The 17,316-nt window shown below is 39.7% G+C and overlaps 1 protein-coding gene across 12 annotated transcripts in view; it reads right to left on the bottom strand.

The window, feature by feature from the left end:
- The window catches only part of AAK1 (AP2 associated kinase 1), a 193,431-nt gene that overhangs the window by 86,929 nt on the left and 89,186 nt on the right, over positions 1-17,316 (bottom strand). For all 12 annotated transcript variants that reach the window (XM_055243318.2, XM_055243321.2, XM_055243320.2 and 9 more), the window contains exon 3: positions 16,539-16,657. In XM_055243318.2, the coding sequence (XP_055099293.1) occupies positions 16,539-16,657 (119 nt within the window). The remainder of the gene's footprint in view (positions 1-16,538; positions 16,658-17,316) is intronic.

Below are 17,316 nucleotides of genomic sequence, written 5' to 3'. Positions count from 1 at the left end.
GTAAAGAGTAGAGAGACCGTATGAACTACTTAAATATGTGAACTTCTAATTAAGAAAAACAAAATTGATGTTTTTCCTGGTTGTAGGGGCAAAAATGAATTCAACTTGACTTTTAAATAGTTAGTACTGTTTTCTCCCTTTGGGAAATCTACCAAAAAAAAAAAGCTATTTACAAAGTCTTGAAGGGACTACAGTAGCAACCAGACCTAAGCATTTTGCTCATAATTAGGCCTTTCAAGCCAACCAACTGGGATATAAGATGGGCATGTTTCCAGCTCTTCAGTTGGAACTGCATGTGATCTCTTAGGGCTGCTTGGATGAATTCATTCATCCAACCAACATTTGTTGAGCACCTCCTATGTGTCAGGACCCATCTAGGAACTGGAAGTGGCCTCACATTTTGGTATAGTCCTTTCAGCATCTCCAGAGAGGCAGCTCTTTGTAATGATGATATTCAAAACCAAGGTAATTAAGAAGTAAGTTGAGGAAATTAAAAGAAGGCAAGCTGGGTGACATGATTTTTGCACAAATGCAAGGTAAGGTTTTATTTTTTAAACTAGTTTTAATAAATTGTCCTACTTTTGTTTCAAAAAGGTCAGGGGGAAGGAAAACATGTGGTCCCCTGAGAATCACCATACAAACTTAGCAGTTTGGACCATGAGAACAGAAACTACCACCACTCTAATTAGATTCAGCTGTTTACAGTGAAAACCAAATTTCATAACAAAACAAGAGAAAACCCCATGGTATGAAATGAACACACCTGAACCCTGGGCATCAAAGTTAAAACTCATTAGAGTCTTCCTCTGAGTGATGGATTGTGAATGACTATTGCCTCAGAAATGGTAGCTGCAACAAAAGTTCAGACAAAAGTAGAAAGGCTTTGGAATTGGCAGATGGAAGTCACTGGAGACTTACGTGAGAGTAGTTTCAGAGAACGGATGGGATGGTGGTGAGAATGAAACTGGACTTGCAATGAATGGGAGTTGAGCAAATAGGGCCAGGGTCTACAGACTACTCTTGCAGAACATTTGTGCCTAAGGCAGCAGCATTGAGGGGAAAGGGTGTTTAGAATGGGAGAAACCTGAGCACCAGAAAGAGGAAGGAGCCAAGAGAAGAGAGCTTTAAGATACAGGAGAGGATGATGATAATTGACAGAAAAAGTCCTATAAGTAGAAGGGTGGGATTAAGAGTACTGTTCAAGCCAGAGGCATCACACTACCTGACTTCAAACTATACTACAATGCTACAGTAACCAAAACAGCATGGTACTGGTACCAAAACAGAGATATAGATCAATGGAACAGAACAGAGCCCTCAGAAATAATGCCGCATATCTACAACCATCTGATCTTTGACAAACCTGACAAAAACAAGCAATGGGGAAAGGATTCCCTATTTAATAAATGGTGCTGGGAAAACTGGCTAGCCATATGTAGAAAGCTGAAACTGGATCCCTTCCTTACACCTTATACAAAAATTAATTCAAGATGGATTAAAGACTTACATGTTAGACCTAAAACCATAAAAACCCTAGAAGAAAACCTAGGCAATACCATTCAGGACATAGGCGTGGGCAAGGACTTCATGTCTAAAACACCAAAAGCAATGGCAACAAAAGCCAAAATTGACAATGGGATCTAATTAAACTAAAGAGCTTCTGCACAGCAAAAGCAACTACCATCAGAGTGAACAGGCAACCTACAGAATGGGAGAAAATTTTTGCAACCTATTCATCTGACAAAGGGCTAATATCCAGAATCTACAATGAACTCAAACAAATTTACAAGAAAAAAACAAACAACCCCATCAAAAAGTGGGTGAAGGATATGAACAGACACTTCTCAAAAGAAGACATTTATGCAGCCAAAAAACACATGAAAAAATGCTCATCATCACTGGCCATAAGAGAAATGCAAATCAAAACCACAATGAGATACCATCTCACACCAGTTAGAATGGCCATCATTAAAAAGTCAGGAAACAACAGGTGCTGGAGAAATAGGAACACTTTTACACTGTTGGTGGGACTGTAAACTAGTTCAACCATTGTGGAAGTCAGTGTGGCAATTCCTCAGGGATCTAGAACCAGAAATACCATTTGATCCAGCCATCCCATTACTGGGTATATACCCAAAGGATTATAAATCATGCTGCTATAAAGACACATGCACACGTATGTTTATTGCGGCACTATTCACAATAGCAAAGACTTGGAACCAACCCAAATGTCCAACAACGATAGACTGGATTAAGAAAATGTGGCACATATACACCATGGAATACTATGCAGCCATAAAAAATGATGAGTTCATGTCCTTTGTAGGGACATGGATGAAACTGGAAACCATCATTCTCAGCAAACTATCGCAAGGACAAAAAACTAAACACCGCATGTTCTCACTCACAGGTGGGAATTGAACAATGAGAACACATGGACACAGGAAGGGGAACATCACACTCCCGGGACTGTTGTGGGGTGGGGGGAGGGGGGAGGGATAGCATTAGGAGATATACCTAATGCTAAATGATGAGTTAATGGGTGCAGCACACCAACATGGCACATGTATACATATGTAATAAACCTGCACATTGTGCACATGTACCCTAAAACTTAGAGTATAATAATAATAAAATAAAAAAATTAAAAAAAAAAAAGAGTACTGTTCAAGGGACTGGTCTTAGGGTAACTTTTTTTTTTTTTTTTTTTTCCCTGGCAAGCACAAAGGAGGCAAGGATGGCTGTGCATGCTGGTTTAAGGTGGAAGAAAAAGAGAACTCAAGTGAGTTCGGACCTATTGTTTTATTTTTGGTAGAGAATAAGGTCATTTCCTAAATGTATAGGAATGACAAAGAAGTTGGATGAGACATAAGACTTACAGCATCTGCTTTGGATAATAGATAAGGGAGATGATGAAGCTGACACACAGTCTCTATAATTCAAGTTTTTCCCGAAGAGAAAATGATTTTGGGACTCACATTTTAGTGGCCTATCCTTCCCTCTGCTTTTCCATCTCATCATCAACCCATCTAGAAAACTCATTTCCATTTACACATTCCTGAAAGTAGGAAGAACTGGAGAGAAGTTCTTTGAAACCAAAATAAGGATCATATCCTCCGAATATTCAAAGATGAATGAAAGACTCATGTCCCTACATTTAACTATTTGAAAAAGAATCAGCAATGTTGCCTCTGAGTTGGTCTCATCCTAAGAGGAATAATAAAACATCTGGAAAAAAGCAAAAAAATATTGGTAGAACCATGCTTTGGTTTGAAGGTTTGTGTCCCCTCCAAAATTCATGTTAAAACTTAAATCCCCAATGCAATAGTATTAAGAGGTGGGGCCTTTAGGAAGTGATTAAGTCATGAGGGCAGAGCCCTCATGAATGGGATAAGCAACTTTATAAAAGGGCTAGAGGGAACTAGCTAGGCTCATTTGTCCTTCTGCCTTCCACCATGTAAAGACAAAGCATCCCCTCCAGAGAAAGCAGCGCTCAAGGCGCCATCTTGAAAGCAGAGACCAGGCTCTTACCAGACACTGAACCTGTCAGCACCTTGATGATTTTGGACTTCTTACCCTCTAGTACAATAAGAAAATAAATTTCTCTTCTTTATAAACTGCCCAAGTCTCAGGTGCTTTGTTACAGTAATACAGATGGACTAACACAAGCCAATAGGAGGTAAAGAGGCATTAAAGGACCAAAACTGGATAATCAACATCTGCAGATGGCACCTTGCAGTTTGCCAAGATGTTTGCTAAACAGTTCAAGTCTGAATTGCTGTTCATTTTCTCTTCTGCAGAGATCCTGAGATATGTCCAAGCAGAAAAGACCCCCTCTTTGGAGAAAGACAATGGCATTTGGCTTTAATGACCTGATGATACAGCAACATCTCAGATTTTAGAGTAAAACCTCACTAGTTTATAACTCTGATGGAGAAGATCTGTTTGAATGGCTGTGAAACATAGAAAAGGTCAAGAGAAAATCTTAACACGAGTTGAGACTGACTCACATTTAAGGTACACTGACTGTAGCTCCTGCCCTGTTCTCAGCAGCAACAGGCCAGAGAGTGCCAAGCTTTCCTCTGATTTTGGTTAGAAGACCAGATCCAGGCTTACAGCACAGAAATGGATGTAGAGGTATAGAATGGAACCACATAGGGAATACCTCAGCTACAACCTGCTTACTCAGAAAAAGGCAGGATGAGGGAAAGATGCTTTGCTGCCCTTGCCTACAACTATTATTTGGAGTACCAGAATTATGATGAGTATTAGTCAAAATGTGATTTTCAGGGAAGTGGGGAATGTTTAGTTAAACCATAGATAAGATTACTACTACATGATTTAAGCAGTGATAAGTTTAAAGAGTTTATGTTATTTTAAGCTTTAATTTTAAACTATCATTAAACAACATTAATAAAGTATTGAAAAACTGTTAGAAGACCTGCTTTATTAAATAGATATTTTTAAATGGTTTGTAGTTACCTTATTCATTTTCATATTTAACTGCTTGAAGCAGTGAAAAACGTTTTTCATACATACATGCAAAAGCTACCAGTTTTGAAAACCAAGCCTTCAACCCAGGTCCTATAGATTATCACGAATCCCAAGTTTATCTGGCGCCTTAACTAATGGTGCTTGAAGCGCAGCATGGTATACTATCCCTAGCCTCAAAATTCCTGTGACAGAAGAATTCCTAGTAAAGAATCTTAATTAAGGCCTTATGAAAAAAAAAGGAGGACTCAATTTCTAAGTATATCCAAGAAAACCTTTATATTTATGTTCAAGAAAACAAATACAGCATTCTAAACTGCATATCAGTAACATGTCACTCACTTCAAAACAGTAAAAATGAACATTGTATATAACTATATGTCATTAGCTCAGGCTACCCTTCCTTGGAACTTCAGTATGATATGTGCAAATCCATGATGATGGAAATTTGCTTACTGCTTGCATTTGCAGATAGTAAGTTTCCAAAGAAGCATCTTTACCTGCTTTGACCCTCCTTTCAAACATTCTACTTTTTCTGACTTTATGACTCAGCACTATTGCTGTCTACTTCTGGGATCACACTATGGTTCCACAGAACCTCTTAAGCAAATTTCAGCTTCTTCTTAAAGATGAAAGAAAGCAGTTCTAAGGCCTAGAATTAGTTTATTTCTCTCAAGATTGCATTTTTTTTTTTTTTTTTGAGATGGAGTCTTGCTCTGTCACCCAGGCTAGAGTGCGGTGGTACAATCTCAGCTCACTGCAACCTCCGCCTCCCAGGTTCAAGTGATTCTCCTGCCTCAGCACCCTGATTAGCTGGGATTACAGGCGCATGTCACCACTCCTGGCTAATTTTTGTATTTTTAGTAGACACATGGTTTTGCCATGTTGGCCAGGCTGGTCTCGAACTCTTGACCTCAGGTGATCCACTCACCTCAGCCTCCCAAAGTGCTGGGATTACAGATGTGAGCCATTGTGCCCAGCCACCAAGATTGCATTATAAATGTCTTCTGCTTTACTATTCCCTCTCCCCTTTTCTCTCTATAATCCTAAATTTCATTTATAATTCTTTCAAGAGGAGTTATTTACTGGCAAACAAAAACTATCAAGTCCAGTGCAATAGTAAAACAAAAAGCATTTTGAGATCTAGGCTGGCCTTGGAGTCTATTGGAGACCTTTTTGGACTTCTGCTATATAAGAAGTTCCAGTTATTTTTCTCTTCCCTATACCCATATTTATTCTACCTTTCCCAAGTCTTTTGTTGTTGTTGTTGTTGTTGTTGTTAAGACAAAGTCTCACTCTGTCACCCAGGCTGGAGTGCGGTGGTGTGATCTCAGCTCACAGCAACCTCCACCTCCTGGGTACAAGCAATTCTCATGCCTCAGACTCCCAAGTAGCTGGGATTACAGGTATGCATCACCACATTGGGCTAATTTTTATATTTTTAGTAGAGACGGGGTTTTGCCATGTTAGCAAGGCTGGTCTCGAACTCCTGACCTCAAGTGATCTGCTCACCTCAGCCTCCCAAAGTGCTGGGATTACAGGTGTGAGCCACCATGCCTGGCCACCAAGACTGCATTATAAATGTCTTCTGCTTTACTATTCCTTGGTGCTGAGCTTATAGGCATGAGCCACTGCGCCTGGCCCCTTCCCTAAGTCTTATTAATTAATCTTGTACTTACTAAACAGACCCTTAAAGTCACCTAGAGTCTGATTCTAGAATAGTGCTGCTCAAACTTTAATATCTGTATGAATTATGTGGGGATCCCGTTAAAAAGCAGATTCTAATCCAGTAGCCCTAGGATAGGCCTAAGATTCTAAGTTTCTAATAGGTGTGTAACTATCTTTCTGGTCAATAACCCTTAAAGAAGCAAGGATATAGAGCAGTGCTATTCAAAATGTGGTCCACAAACATCTGCTGGTTAATAAACTATTACCAGAAGGTAAGGAAATGAGGAGCTTGCTCCATGACATAAATCAATCAAATCACTAAGCTCTTTTTTCTCCCCCCAGCAAGATCTTACCTGTGAGGGAAGCAGTTCATTGATTTATATTATGGCACAAGATCCTTTGAGTGGCATCGGTACATTTATACTCAACTGATTTTTGACAAGGGTGCCAAGACAATTCAATGGGTGAAGAATGGTCTTTTTTAAAAGTAGTGCTGGGACAAGTGGGAATTATTTGGATCCCTACCTCACACCATATACAAACATTAACTCAAAATGGGTCAAAGAACTAAAAATTCCTCAAAGAAAACATATGCGCAAATCTTTGTGACTTTAGATGAGGCAATAGGTTCTTAGATATGACACTTAAAGCTCAAGCAATCAAGCAAAAAGCGATAAATTGCACTTTATTGAAATTAAAAATCTGTGTTTCAAATGGCACTATTAAGAAAGTCTAAAAACAACATATAGAATGGAAGAAAATATTTACAAATCATACATCTGATAAGGATTTAGTGTCCAGAATATGTGAAGAACCCTTACAACTCAACAACAACAAAAAAGACAACCCAATGTAAAAATTAGCAAAGGATCTGAATAGATATTTTTCCAAAGAGCATATACAAATGGCCGAAAGCATATGAAAAGATGATCAACATCATCAATCATTAGGGAAATGTAAATAAAAAATCACAGTGAAATACCATTTCACACCCACTAAGATGGCTATAATAAAAAACAAATAATAAAAAATATTGGCAAGGAGGTGAAAATTGGAATCCTTGTATATTACTAGTAGAAATATAAAATGATGCAGCTACCAAAACAGTCTGACAGTTCCTCAAAAAGTCAAGTTATCATATGACCTAGCAATTTCACCCAAGAGATGTGAAAATATTATACGCACACAGAAATTTCTACACAAATGTTCACAGCAACATTATTCACAATAGCCAAAATGTGAAAATAACCCAAATTCCATCAACTGATAAATGAATAAATAAAATGTGGTACATTCATACAACAGAATATCACAAGCCACACAATGGAATGAAGTATTGATACATGCTATGACATGTATCAAGTACATGTTTTTAAGGATGAAACTTAAAAACAATATGCTAAGTGAAAACAGACACAAGAGGTCAAAGATTGTATGAGTCAATTTATATGAAATATCTAGAATATGCAGTAAAAAGATGAGTGGTTATCAGGGGCTGTGGAGAGGGGGAATAAGGAAAGACTGCTAACAGGCTGGAAGTTTCCTTCAGGGGGTAAGAAAAAAGTGTTCTAAAATTAGATAGTGGTGATGGTTGCACAACCTTGTGAATATACTAAAAATCACTAACCATATGCTTTAAAAGGGTAAATTTTATCTCAATTTGTATACACACAAAAGTAACATGACAGACTGGGAGGAAAATACATTTTTTCTAAGTCAACACACAGGAGGAAAAAAGCATAAGGAAAAAAAGGTCCTTTGAGTAACACTGATCTAGAGCAACCAGGCAGCCCATATCTGAATCCCCAGTACAGCCTTTTGACAAGCTTTCTTTCTTTTTTCTTTCTTTCTCTTTCTTTCTTTCTTTCTTCCTTTTTCTTTCTTTCTTCCTTTCTTTTTTTCTTTCCTTCCTTCTTTCTTTTCTTTCTTTCTTTCCTTTTTCTTTCTCTCTCCTTCCTTCCTCTTTCTCCTTCCTTCCTTCTCTCTCTCTCCTTCCTTCCTTTCTCTTTCTTTTTCTTTCTTTTCTTTCCTTCCTTCCTTTCTTTTTTTGTCTGTCTCTCTCTTTTCCCCTTCCTTCCTTCCTTCCTTTTTTTCTTTTGAGACAGAGTCTTGCTCTGTCACCAGGCTGAAGTGCAGTGGCGCAATCTTGGCTCACTGCAACCTCCACCTCCTGGGTTCAAGTGATTCTCCTGCCTCAGCCTCCCGAGTAGCTGGGACTACAGGCATGCACCACCACACCCAGCTAATTTTTGTATTTTTAGTAGAAACGGGGTTTCACCATCTTGGCCAGGATGGTCTCAATCTCTTGACCTCGTGATCCACCTGCCTTGGCCTCCCAAAGTGCTGGTACTACAAGCGTGAGCCACCACACCCGGCCGACAAGCTGTTTTCTTAGAATAATGCCACTTCCTTAGGCCCTCAGCCAATCTACAGACAGCCCTCACCCGTTAGACAGTTCTTCCTTACCTATCTGGAATCTTCCACCTCCTGATTTTCTAGATTGTCCTCTCCAGAGCAAAATTAGCAAGTCTAGTCTATTTTTCCACTTTCTAAACAGGTGAGGCTGGGCTCGGTGGCTCACACCTGTAATCCCAGCACTTTGGGAGGCCAAGGTGGGTGGATTACCTGAGGTCAGGAATTCGAGACCAGCCTGACCAACATGGTGAAACCATGTCTCTACTAAAAACACAAAAATTAGCCTGGCGTGGTGGCATGCACCTGTAGTCCCAGCTACTCGGGAGGCCGAGACAGAAGAATTGCTTGAACCCAGGAGGCGGAGGTTGCACTGAGCCGAGATTATGCCAGTGAACTCCAGCCTGGGTGACAGAGTGAGACTCAGTCTCAAAAATAAATAAATAAATAAAAAGTAAAATATAATAAACAGGTGAAATAGCATTATTTAGACTGAGCGTTCTTTTCTCCATGTGAAACATCCCCTCTTTCTCTGACATGGTTTTTAAGACCATTTTGGCTGCTCCTACATTTATGTGCTTTGCTCTGCTACATTCTTTTTATAAGAATGGCCCCAGGAAATGAATGAAATACTCCAGGCTTGGTCTGACTCATGCAGAGTAGACCAGCACTATCACCTTCTATAATTCTATTAATGCAGCTAAAAATTACATTCTTTTTGTCTTTTGCCACCCACATCATACTATACATGCATTCTGAATTAATTGACCACTTAAATACCTAAGTCTTTTCCACTCGTGCTGCTTTTAACCTCTGCCTCCCAAGAACTATGCTTGTAAAGTTGATTAGAATAAAATTTCAAGTGTACGATCTTACCTTATTATTTCATTTCATTAGAATCAGTCTACTGCTCCAATTTGTAAGAACCATTTTGGAGCCTGATTCTATGACTCAATGCAGTTATTACATCTTCCGACTTTATAAAGGCACATAATTGATCAATGTATCTTCTATTTCTTTAAACAAGTTATTTGTTAAATGTAAAATAACATAAAATTAATGGTAAGCCACAATGCTTTCTTTTTAAAAAGTTTCCTCCAGATTAATATCAAACCACTTATCAGAAACCTTTATAACCAGTAGCAATCCAGCCTAGACTCTTCATTTTGCTGACAGATGTCTGGTGAGTGTCCTTATCAAAACACCTGGCCAAAGTCCACAGATACTGGATCTACCGCACCCCACTGAGCTCTCTATCCAGACATCTTCCCAAAGGAGAACAGGATGTTTTTATGACATGGTTTGTTCTTATTGAACCTGAAGGCTCTTTGGATCTCTGCTTACTCATCCAAGTAACTATAAAACAGCTTAAAATGTCATTTTTTTTTTTTTTTTTTTTTTGAGACGGCATTTTGCTCTGTCACCAGGTTGGAGTGCAGTGGCATAATCTCAGCTCACTGCACCCTCCGCCTCCCAGGCTCAAGCGATTCTCCTGCCTCAGCCTCCCAAGTAGCTGGGATTACAGACGTGCACCACCACGCTCAGCTAATTTTTGTATTTTTAGTAGAGATGGGGTTTCACCATGTTGGCCAGGATGGTCTCATCTCGACCTCTTGATCCGACCGCCCAAAGTGCTGGGATTATAGACGTGAGCCACTGCGTGCCCGGCCTCATTTTTTTTATTTTAAAATTTTTATTTATTTATTTAGACAGAATCTTGTTCTGTCGCCCAGTCTGGAATGCAGTGGCACAATCTTGGCTCACTGCAACCCCCACCTCCCCGGCTCAAGTGATTCTCTTGCCTCAGCCTCCTGAGTAGCTAGGATTACATGTGTACACAATCACACCCAGCTAATTTTTGTATTTTTAGTAGAGACAGGGTTTGGCCATGTTGCACAGGCTGGTCTCAAACTCCTGACCTCAAATGATCCACCCTCCTCGGCCTCCCAAAGTGCTGATATTACAGGCGTGAGCCACTGTGCCCAGCCGTCATTCATTTTTAAAGTGTGTAATATATTAACATTCAAATAGTACATAATACTAGACAATTTTTTTCCTACTCCAATCCCCATCCCCTATAGTGAACCACATTTGTTTCTTTCTTTCATGCTTCCTGTGTCTATTTTTTTCAAGCAAATTCAAACAATTAAGTATTATGTATACACACACACACACACCCCAACTTTCTTACACAAAAGATATAAGCAAAGCATCTTTGAAAATAATCTGTGTTCTCACTTATAAGTGGGAGCTGAATGATGAGAACACATGGACACATAGTGGGGAACGACACACACTGGGGCCTGTGGGGGTGGTGGAGGGAGAGAGAGCATCAGGAAGAATAGCTAATGGATGCTGGGCTTAATACCTAGGTGATGGGTTGTTATGTGCAGCAAACCACCATGGCACACGTTTACCTATGTAACAAACCTGCACATCCTGTACATGTACCCTGGAACTTAAAAGTTGAAGAAAAAATAATCTGTTCCAGATGCTTGTCCCAGAACAATCCTGAGCTTCCTACCGTACAGGATGTATCTTCCACTCTTTGTAGAATAAGAAACCATTTGCCTGCTTTGAATCATCTGATCTCTTCTCTTCGAAGCAAATCCTCAAACGTCACTGGTGGCAGCTTAGTGTCCTCATTATCAAGCTCAATGAGGATGTAATCCATCTGGGCCAGGGGATGTAAACACAGAATAGCCTTGACACATCTGGAGCTTTAGCTATTTCCTATCCCTGTTCTTACCCCTTTAGGTCTGAAGATAATTAATCTTTTCCTGCTTTCAAGCAAAGGGATCAGAAGTCCAAAACCTACCCTCCAAATGTCCATCAGAAGTCAGATCCCTTCGACTCTACCAGAGCACACATCCCAGATGGATCAAAGAACTCAGACAAGACTCCAGTACATGGTGGACAGCATTTATCAAAATAAAACATGAAACCACTCAGTGAAACCGCTAACAGTTCTCTTTGCGTTTGGATGCAACATGCCCGTTGTTCCTCCACTGGAAGTACAGAGAGGAATCTGCTTCTTTGAGTATGAACACCCAAACCTCGGCATATTACACAGCATGTTACATCTTCTGATTCCCTTCACAATTCTTAAAGAGTCACTGAGAGAGGTAGGGCTGGGGTTATGGCTTCTATCTGACAGAAGTCTGAGACTTAGTGGGCTTAAAAATGTTACATAGGACTTCAGATTTAAAACAGTAAGAAATTTTTTAAAAAGTGGGAAAATTCAGTCCATTTTTAAACTTATTTAGCTACAGTAATCAAGGCGGTGTGGTATTGGTAGAAGGATAGGTACATAGATTAATGGAAGGAAACAGAGAATACAGAAAGGCCTGGAAATGGACCCTCACAATTAAGTTCAACTGATTTTTAACCAAGATATTAAATGACAGTCTTTTCAATAAATGGTACTAAGAGCAATTAGATATCCATAAGGAAAAAATGAACCACAACCTAAGACTCATTATGCAAAAATTAAGTCAAAATGACTAGCTGCCGTGGCTCAAGCCTGTAATCCCAGCACTTTGGGAGGCCGAGGCAGGCAGATCACTTGGGTCAGGAGTTGAGGACCAGCCTGGCCAACATGGTGAAACCCCGTCTCTACTAAAAATACAAAAATAACTGGGCATGGTGGCGCGTAACTGTACTCCCAGCTACTCGGGAGGCTGAGGCAGGAGAATCACTTGAACCTGGGAGGCAGAGGTTGCAGTGAGTCGGGATTGCACCACTGCACTCCAGGCTAGGCAACAGAGCAAGGAGACTCTGTCTCAAAAAAAAAAAAAAAAAAAAAAAAACACTCAAAATGGCTCATAGGTTTAAATGTAAGACTATAAAACTTAAAAGAAAATCTTCAGAATTGAGAGCTAGGCAAAGATTTCTTAGGTTTGACATCAAAAGCACAATCCATAAAAAGAACAATTGATAAACTGGACTCATCGAAATTAAAAATAAAACAAAAACAAAAAAGATTTTAGAGATTTAAAAGTCTGGTAAATAAATTTCAACAGGATGGTTGGAATATAGAGCTGAGGAAATCTGGAATGTGGAGCCAAATGACAAAGAAATATAAAAAGAAGGAAGAAAACAAGAAAATTAGAAAATCAATTCAGGAGAACCAATATCTAAATTATAGAAATTTCAGAAAAAGGGGAAAAAATGAAACTAAAAAATCCCCCAGAATGCAAGGATATGAGTTTCTAGATTGAAAGGGACCACCAAACACCTAACATAATAAATAAATGCATACACAAAGGCGTATCAAGAAATTTCAGAACATCAGAAACAAACAGAAGATTTGTAAATTTCCTGGTAGAATATATGGGTCGCTCCCAACAGACTAGGCATTAGAATGACTTAGGATTTCCCAAGAGCAACACTGAAAGCTAAAATATAGTAGAACAGTGCTTTAAAAAATCTAAATGAAATGATTCCCACCTCAGAATTTTGTACTCAAACTATGATGTGCAAACATAAAATAAAGATACTTCTAGACCTGAAAGGTTTTTTTTGTTTGTTTTTTTTTTTTTGAGATGGAGTCTAGCTCTGTCACCAGGCTGGAGTGCAGTGGCATGATGTTGGCTCACTGCAACCTCCGCCTTCTGGGTTCAAGCAATTCTCCTGCCTCAGCCCCCCGAGTAGCTGGGATTACAGGCACGCACTGCCATGCCCAGCTAATTTTTGTATTTTTAGTAAATAAGGGTTTCCACCATGTTGGCCAGGATGGTCTCCATCTCCTGACCTCGTGATCTGCCCACCTTGGCCTCCCAAAGTGCTGGGATTACAGGCGTGAGCCACTGCGCCTGGCCTAGACCTGAAAGTTCAAAAAAATTTATCTACCATGTATCAAAACGCTACTGAGGCTGGGCATAGTGGCTCATGCATGTAATCCCAGCACTTTGGGAGGCTGAGATGGGAGGATCACTTGAGCTCAAGAGTGTGAGACCAGCCTGGGCAACATAGCAAGACCTTGTCTCTAAGGAAAAAAAAAAAAATAGCTGGGTCTGGTGGCATGTGCCTATAGTCCCAGCTAGTGGGGAGGCTGAGGCAGGAGAAATGCTTGAGACCAGGAGATGGCAGCTGCAGTGAGCTATGATCATGCCACTACGCTCCAGCTTGGGTAAGTGAGACCCCGTCTCAAAAGAGAAAAAAAAAAAAAAAAGATACTGGAGGATCGGCTCCAACAAAATGACGAAGTTAGCCAAAAAAGGAATTACGGGTTCTAACAAAAAAGAGACAAAGGAAATGTCCAGGAAATTCCAAGATTCGACTGTAAATTAGTCAGAGAACAACCAGCTCAGGTTCCTCAGTCAGAAGACTGAGGGAGAAATATTTAAGATGATAAAACAGACACCACTAAATGTGTCTAAAAAATTCAAAAAATGGTTTACACAACTTAAGGAAAATTGGGAATTAAACTGTTAAAAAGTACAAAGAAAACTCAGACCAAGAGAGGAAAAACAAGACAATTACTAATTTTAGTGAAAGCAAAGTTACATAGGAAAGGCACAGGAATCATAGTCCACCAGGAATTCAGCTGAAATAGTTTTCTTACATAATAATGTAAAAACTAATATCCATATAAACAACATATTGCCAAAGTTTACTGGTGTTTTCGAAGAACAGAAGATGAGAATACTGCAAGTATTTGAGGAGAGAGGCAAGCAGCGAGTAAGTGACAGTTACGTCTTTACCTCCCATAGGAGATAATGCCTAAAATGGAAGAAAAATCAAGAACTAGCAATATTAGCATGTTATTTAGAAAAACATCAAAAGAATCACCTAAAGTGGTTGCCTCTGGGACCCTGTAATGGCATAGGAGTTCCCCTTGGGGAATTGCTTGACGTTTTTTTTGTAACAAGCTTAGTTTACCTATTTGAATATTAAAGCTTTGAAAGAATATAAACTAAAAACAAAACTCTCACAGCTAATATGCGTCTGGGCCAAAACTCGAACCTGTGTGATTTAACTCTTAATCAGGCCCATTAATTTGTGAGCTCCTCATGGGCCTGTGCTTCTTAATTCCTCCACTACAATGCCTGCCTAGCATAAGTAAGCTCTCAGTGTGTTTTTAAATAAGGAGGAGAAAGTGAAATCATGGGATTGCTTTTGTAACACAAGTAAATGAGCAGGAAGGGCATTCCAGATAGAGGAAACAGCAGAAGCAAAGACAGGAAACAAAGCGTGTGAGAGCTGAACAAGCATGGGCAAGGAGGGAGGAAGACAAATAATGAGAAGCAGCCAGAAAACCCACTGCGTGTGTGAAGGAAGATACAGCAAGAACAGGAATCTGGAGCTATGTGCAGGGGAGTGGAAGACATTGGTGCTTTACAGACAGGCCCATGTGGTCTTGACTGTATGTATATGGCCCTTGGGAGTTGGCTGGTTTGTTGTGCAGTGCTGACAGTTCCTTCCCAAATAGTTTTGGCTTTCTAAAATCTAGAGTAGTGCCAGGCTGTCTAACATTCTGAGTACCTTCAGTAGTCCAACTGCAGCCTAACTAGTTACTCTAAGCAGCCACTGAAAAGGCCACATAGGGTGAAGAGGGGCAAGCGGAGCCTGATGGGATACCTACAATGCCACCCTCTCCATTGTTGGATCCCTTTCTGCTCTTTAAAAAGCATTAAAATCCAGGACATACAAGGAATCATCATCTCTAGGTGAACATATGTATCTGCTATTACCATTATTCAAATACTAATTTCTTCCAAAGTTTATTAAGCATTTACTTCATGTCAAGCAGTGTGTTGGAGCATACAATTTCTGATTTTAAATAACTTACTTCCTGATAGCAGAACTGCTTACAACATAACAGGTTAAGCAATATAATTGGTATAAAACAAAAGCACTGTGGAAGCACAAAGGAATAAAAGACTATATATTCAAAGTTTCTTATGTATAATTATGTATAATATTACATATTATTATTATATTACTTATTAGGTATAATATTATGTATAATGTCAAGCAGAGGTAAAAGAAAGATGCTACTCTAACAAATTCCCATATACTCATAATTCTGCTTTGATCACCGTCAACTCTTGACCAATCTTATTTATCTTCTAAACCCACTCATTGTTCTAAGGACATTATATTATTTCCTCCATATATGTTTCAGCATGTATATCTAACACATAGGGACTCTTTCTTTAAACATATAAATCTGCATCTTGAAAAATGAGTAAGTTTTAAGAATTGAAGTCTAATTAACATAATAAAATGTGCAGATTTTAAGGTGTTCAATTGAGTTTTGACACATATATACCCTGTGTAACCACTATCTAAAACAACACACAGAACATTTCCACGGCCTAGAAAGTCCCCGTATACCCCTTTCTAGTCAACTTCCCACCCCTGAATAACCACGTTCTGATTTCTATCTCCATAGATAATGTTGCCTGTTCTTGGACTTCTATAAATAGATTCATAGAGTATATATGAGGTTTCTAGGTTTTGGTCTAGGCTTCCAGGCCAAAAAAGGGGGAAAGCATTCCAGGTCGAAAGAACTACATGTAAAAATATTAAATTGTATAAGGATATGTTCACAGGATTTTGAAGAGCTCAGGAGGGTTGAACTAAGACTGGGGATTGGTAACAGAGAGAGAGAGACAAGACCAGAAGAAGAGGCTCATTGGAAAGTTAGGCTTTCTGGATTAAATATCACAGTTAATTTCTGGGAACCATGTTGTTAAGTAAGCTTTTCCCAATGCCCAAAATGACTTTTCTGACCTAAAAACTGGTCAGTTCTCTCAATATGCTCCTTTCTCCTCTGCCCTCCAGCTGAGAGTGACCAAGGCAAGGGCGGTGTCCTATATCCCATGGCTGTTCAGTCCCATTTTGTCCAGAGGCCTCTGTACCATCTCAGGGAAGGGAACAAACCCCACTTGGCTTTCTTATGAGAAGATACAATCTCTGCCTCCATTTTAAACAGTCCCAAGTCCAAGGGGCAGCCTTACCATTATCTGGATTTCTCTCTTGCACACCTGGAGATCATGCTCATTGTTGACAAACATGCGTTTCAAGGCACATTTCATCCCATTGCTTGTCCTCACCAGAAATACAATAGCAAATCCACCTGTGAGAGAAACACACACAAGCTCTTTTGAGTCAATGTTCAAAAAGTCAACCAGATGACTGTGGTGGCTGGAGGTTGCTGCTGTCACTGCTAATGGTACTGATGCCACTGCCAGCCAGCCTTTAGGGCTAGCCTGTTGTAGAACACATTCTTAGATTCTCAGAACTCAGAGATATTACTTGTGGGAGTGGGTGGCAAGAGTCAGAGAAATTGTTCCCAAACACCTATCAGGATAACAAAAGAATAGTAATTATTTTCCAAATAACCTGCAAAGAAACAGATAAACGGGCGAAAAAAACCCAACTACCTTACAACTACTATCCTATGTACTTTTCTTTTTTTTTTTTTTTGAGACAGGATTTCCCTCTGTGGCCCAGACTGGCATGAAGTGGTGCGATTACTGCTCACTGCAGCCTCGACCTCCTGGGTTCAATCGATCCTCCCACCTCAGCCTCCCGAGTAGCTGGGATTACAGGTGTACATCACCACTCCTGGCTAATTTTTGTGCTTTTTTGTAGAGAAGTGCTTTTGCTATGTTGCCCAGGCTGGTCTCAAACTCCTGGGCTCCCACCTTGGCCTCCCACAGTGCTGGGATTACAAGCATGAGCCACTGCACCAGCCTTATCTTAGATATTTTAATGTTCTTGTTTAATTCTTAA

Source organism: Symphalangus syndactylus, chromosome 14, assembly GCF_028878055.3.
Source record: "Symphalangus syndactylus isolate Jambi chromosome 14, NHGRI_mSymSyn1-v2.1_pri, whole genome shotgun sequence".
NCBI classification, from domain to species: Eukaryota; Metazoa; Chordata; class Mammalia; order Primates; family Hylobatidae; genus Symphalangus; species Symphalangus syndactylus.
The sequence above is the reverse complement of the archived record's forward strand: the minus strand, read 5'-3'. Positions and strand labels throughout refer to the sequence as shown.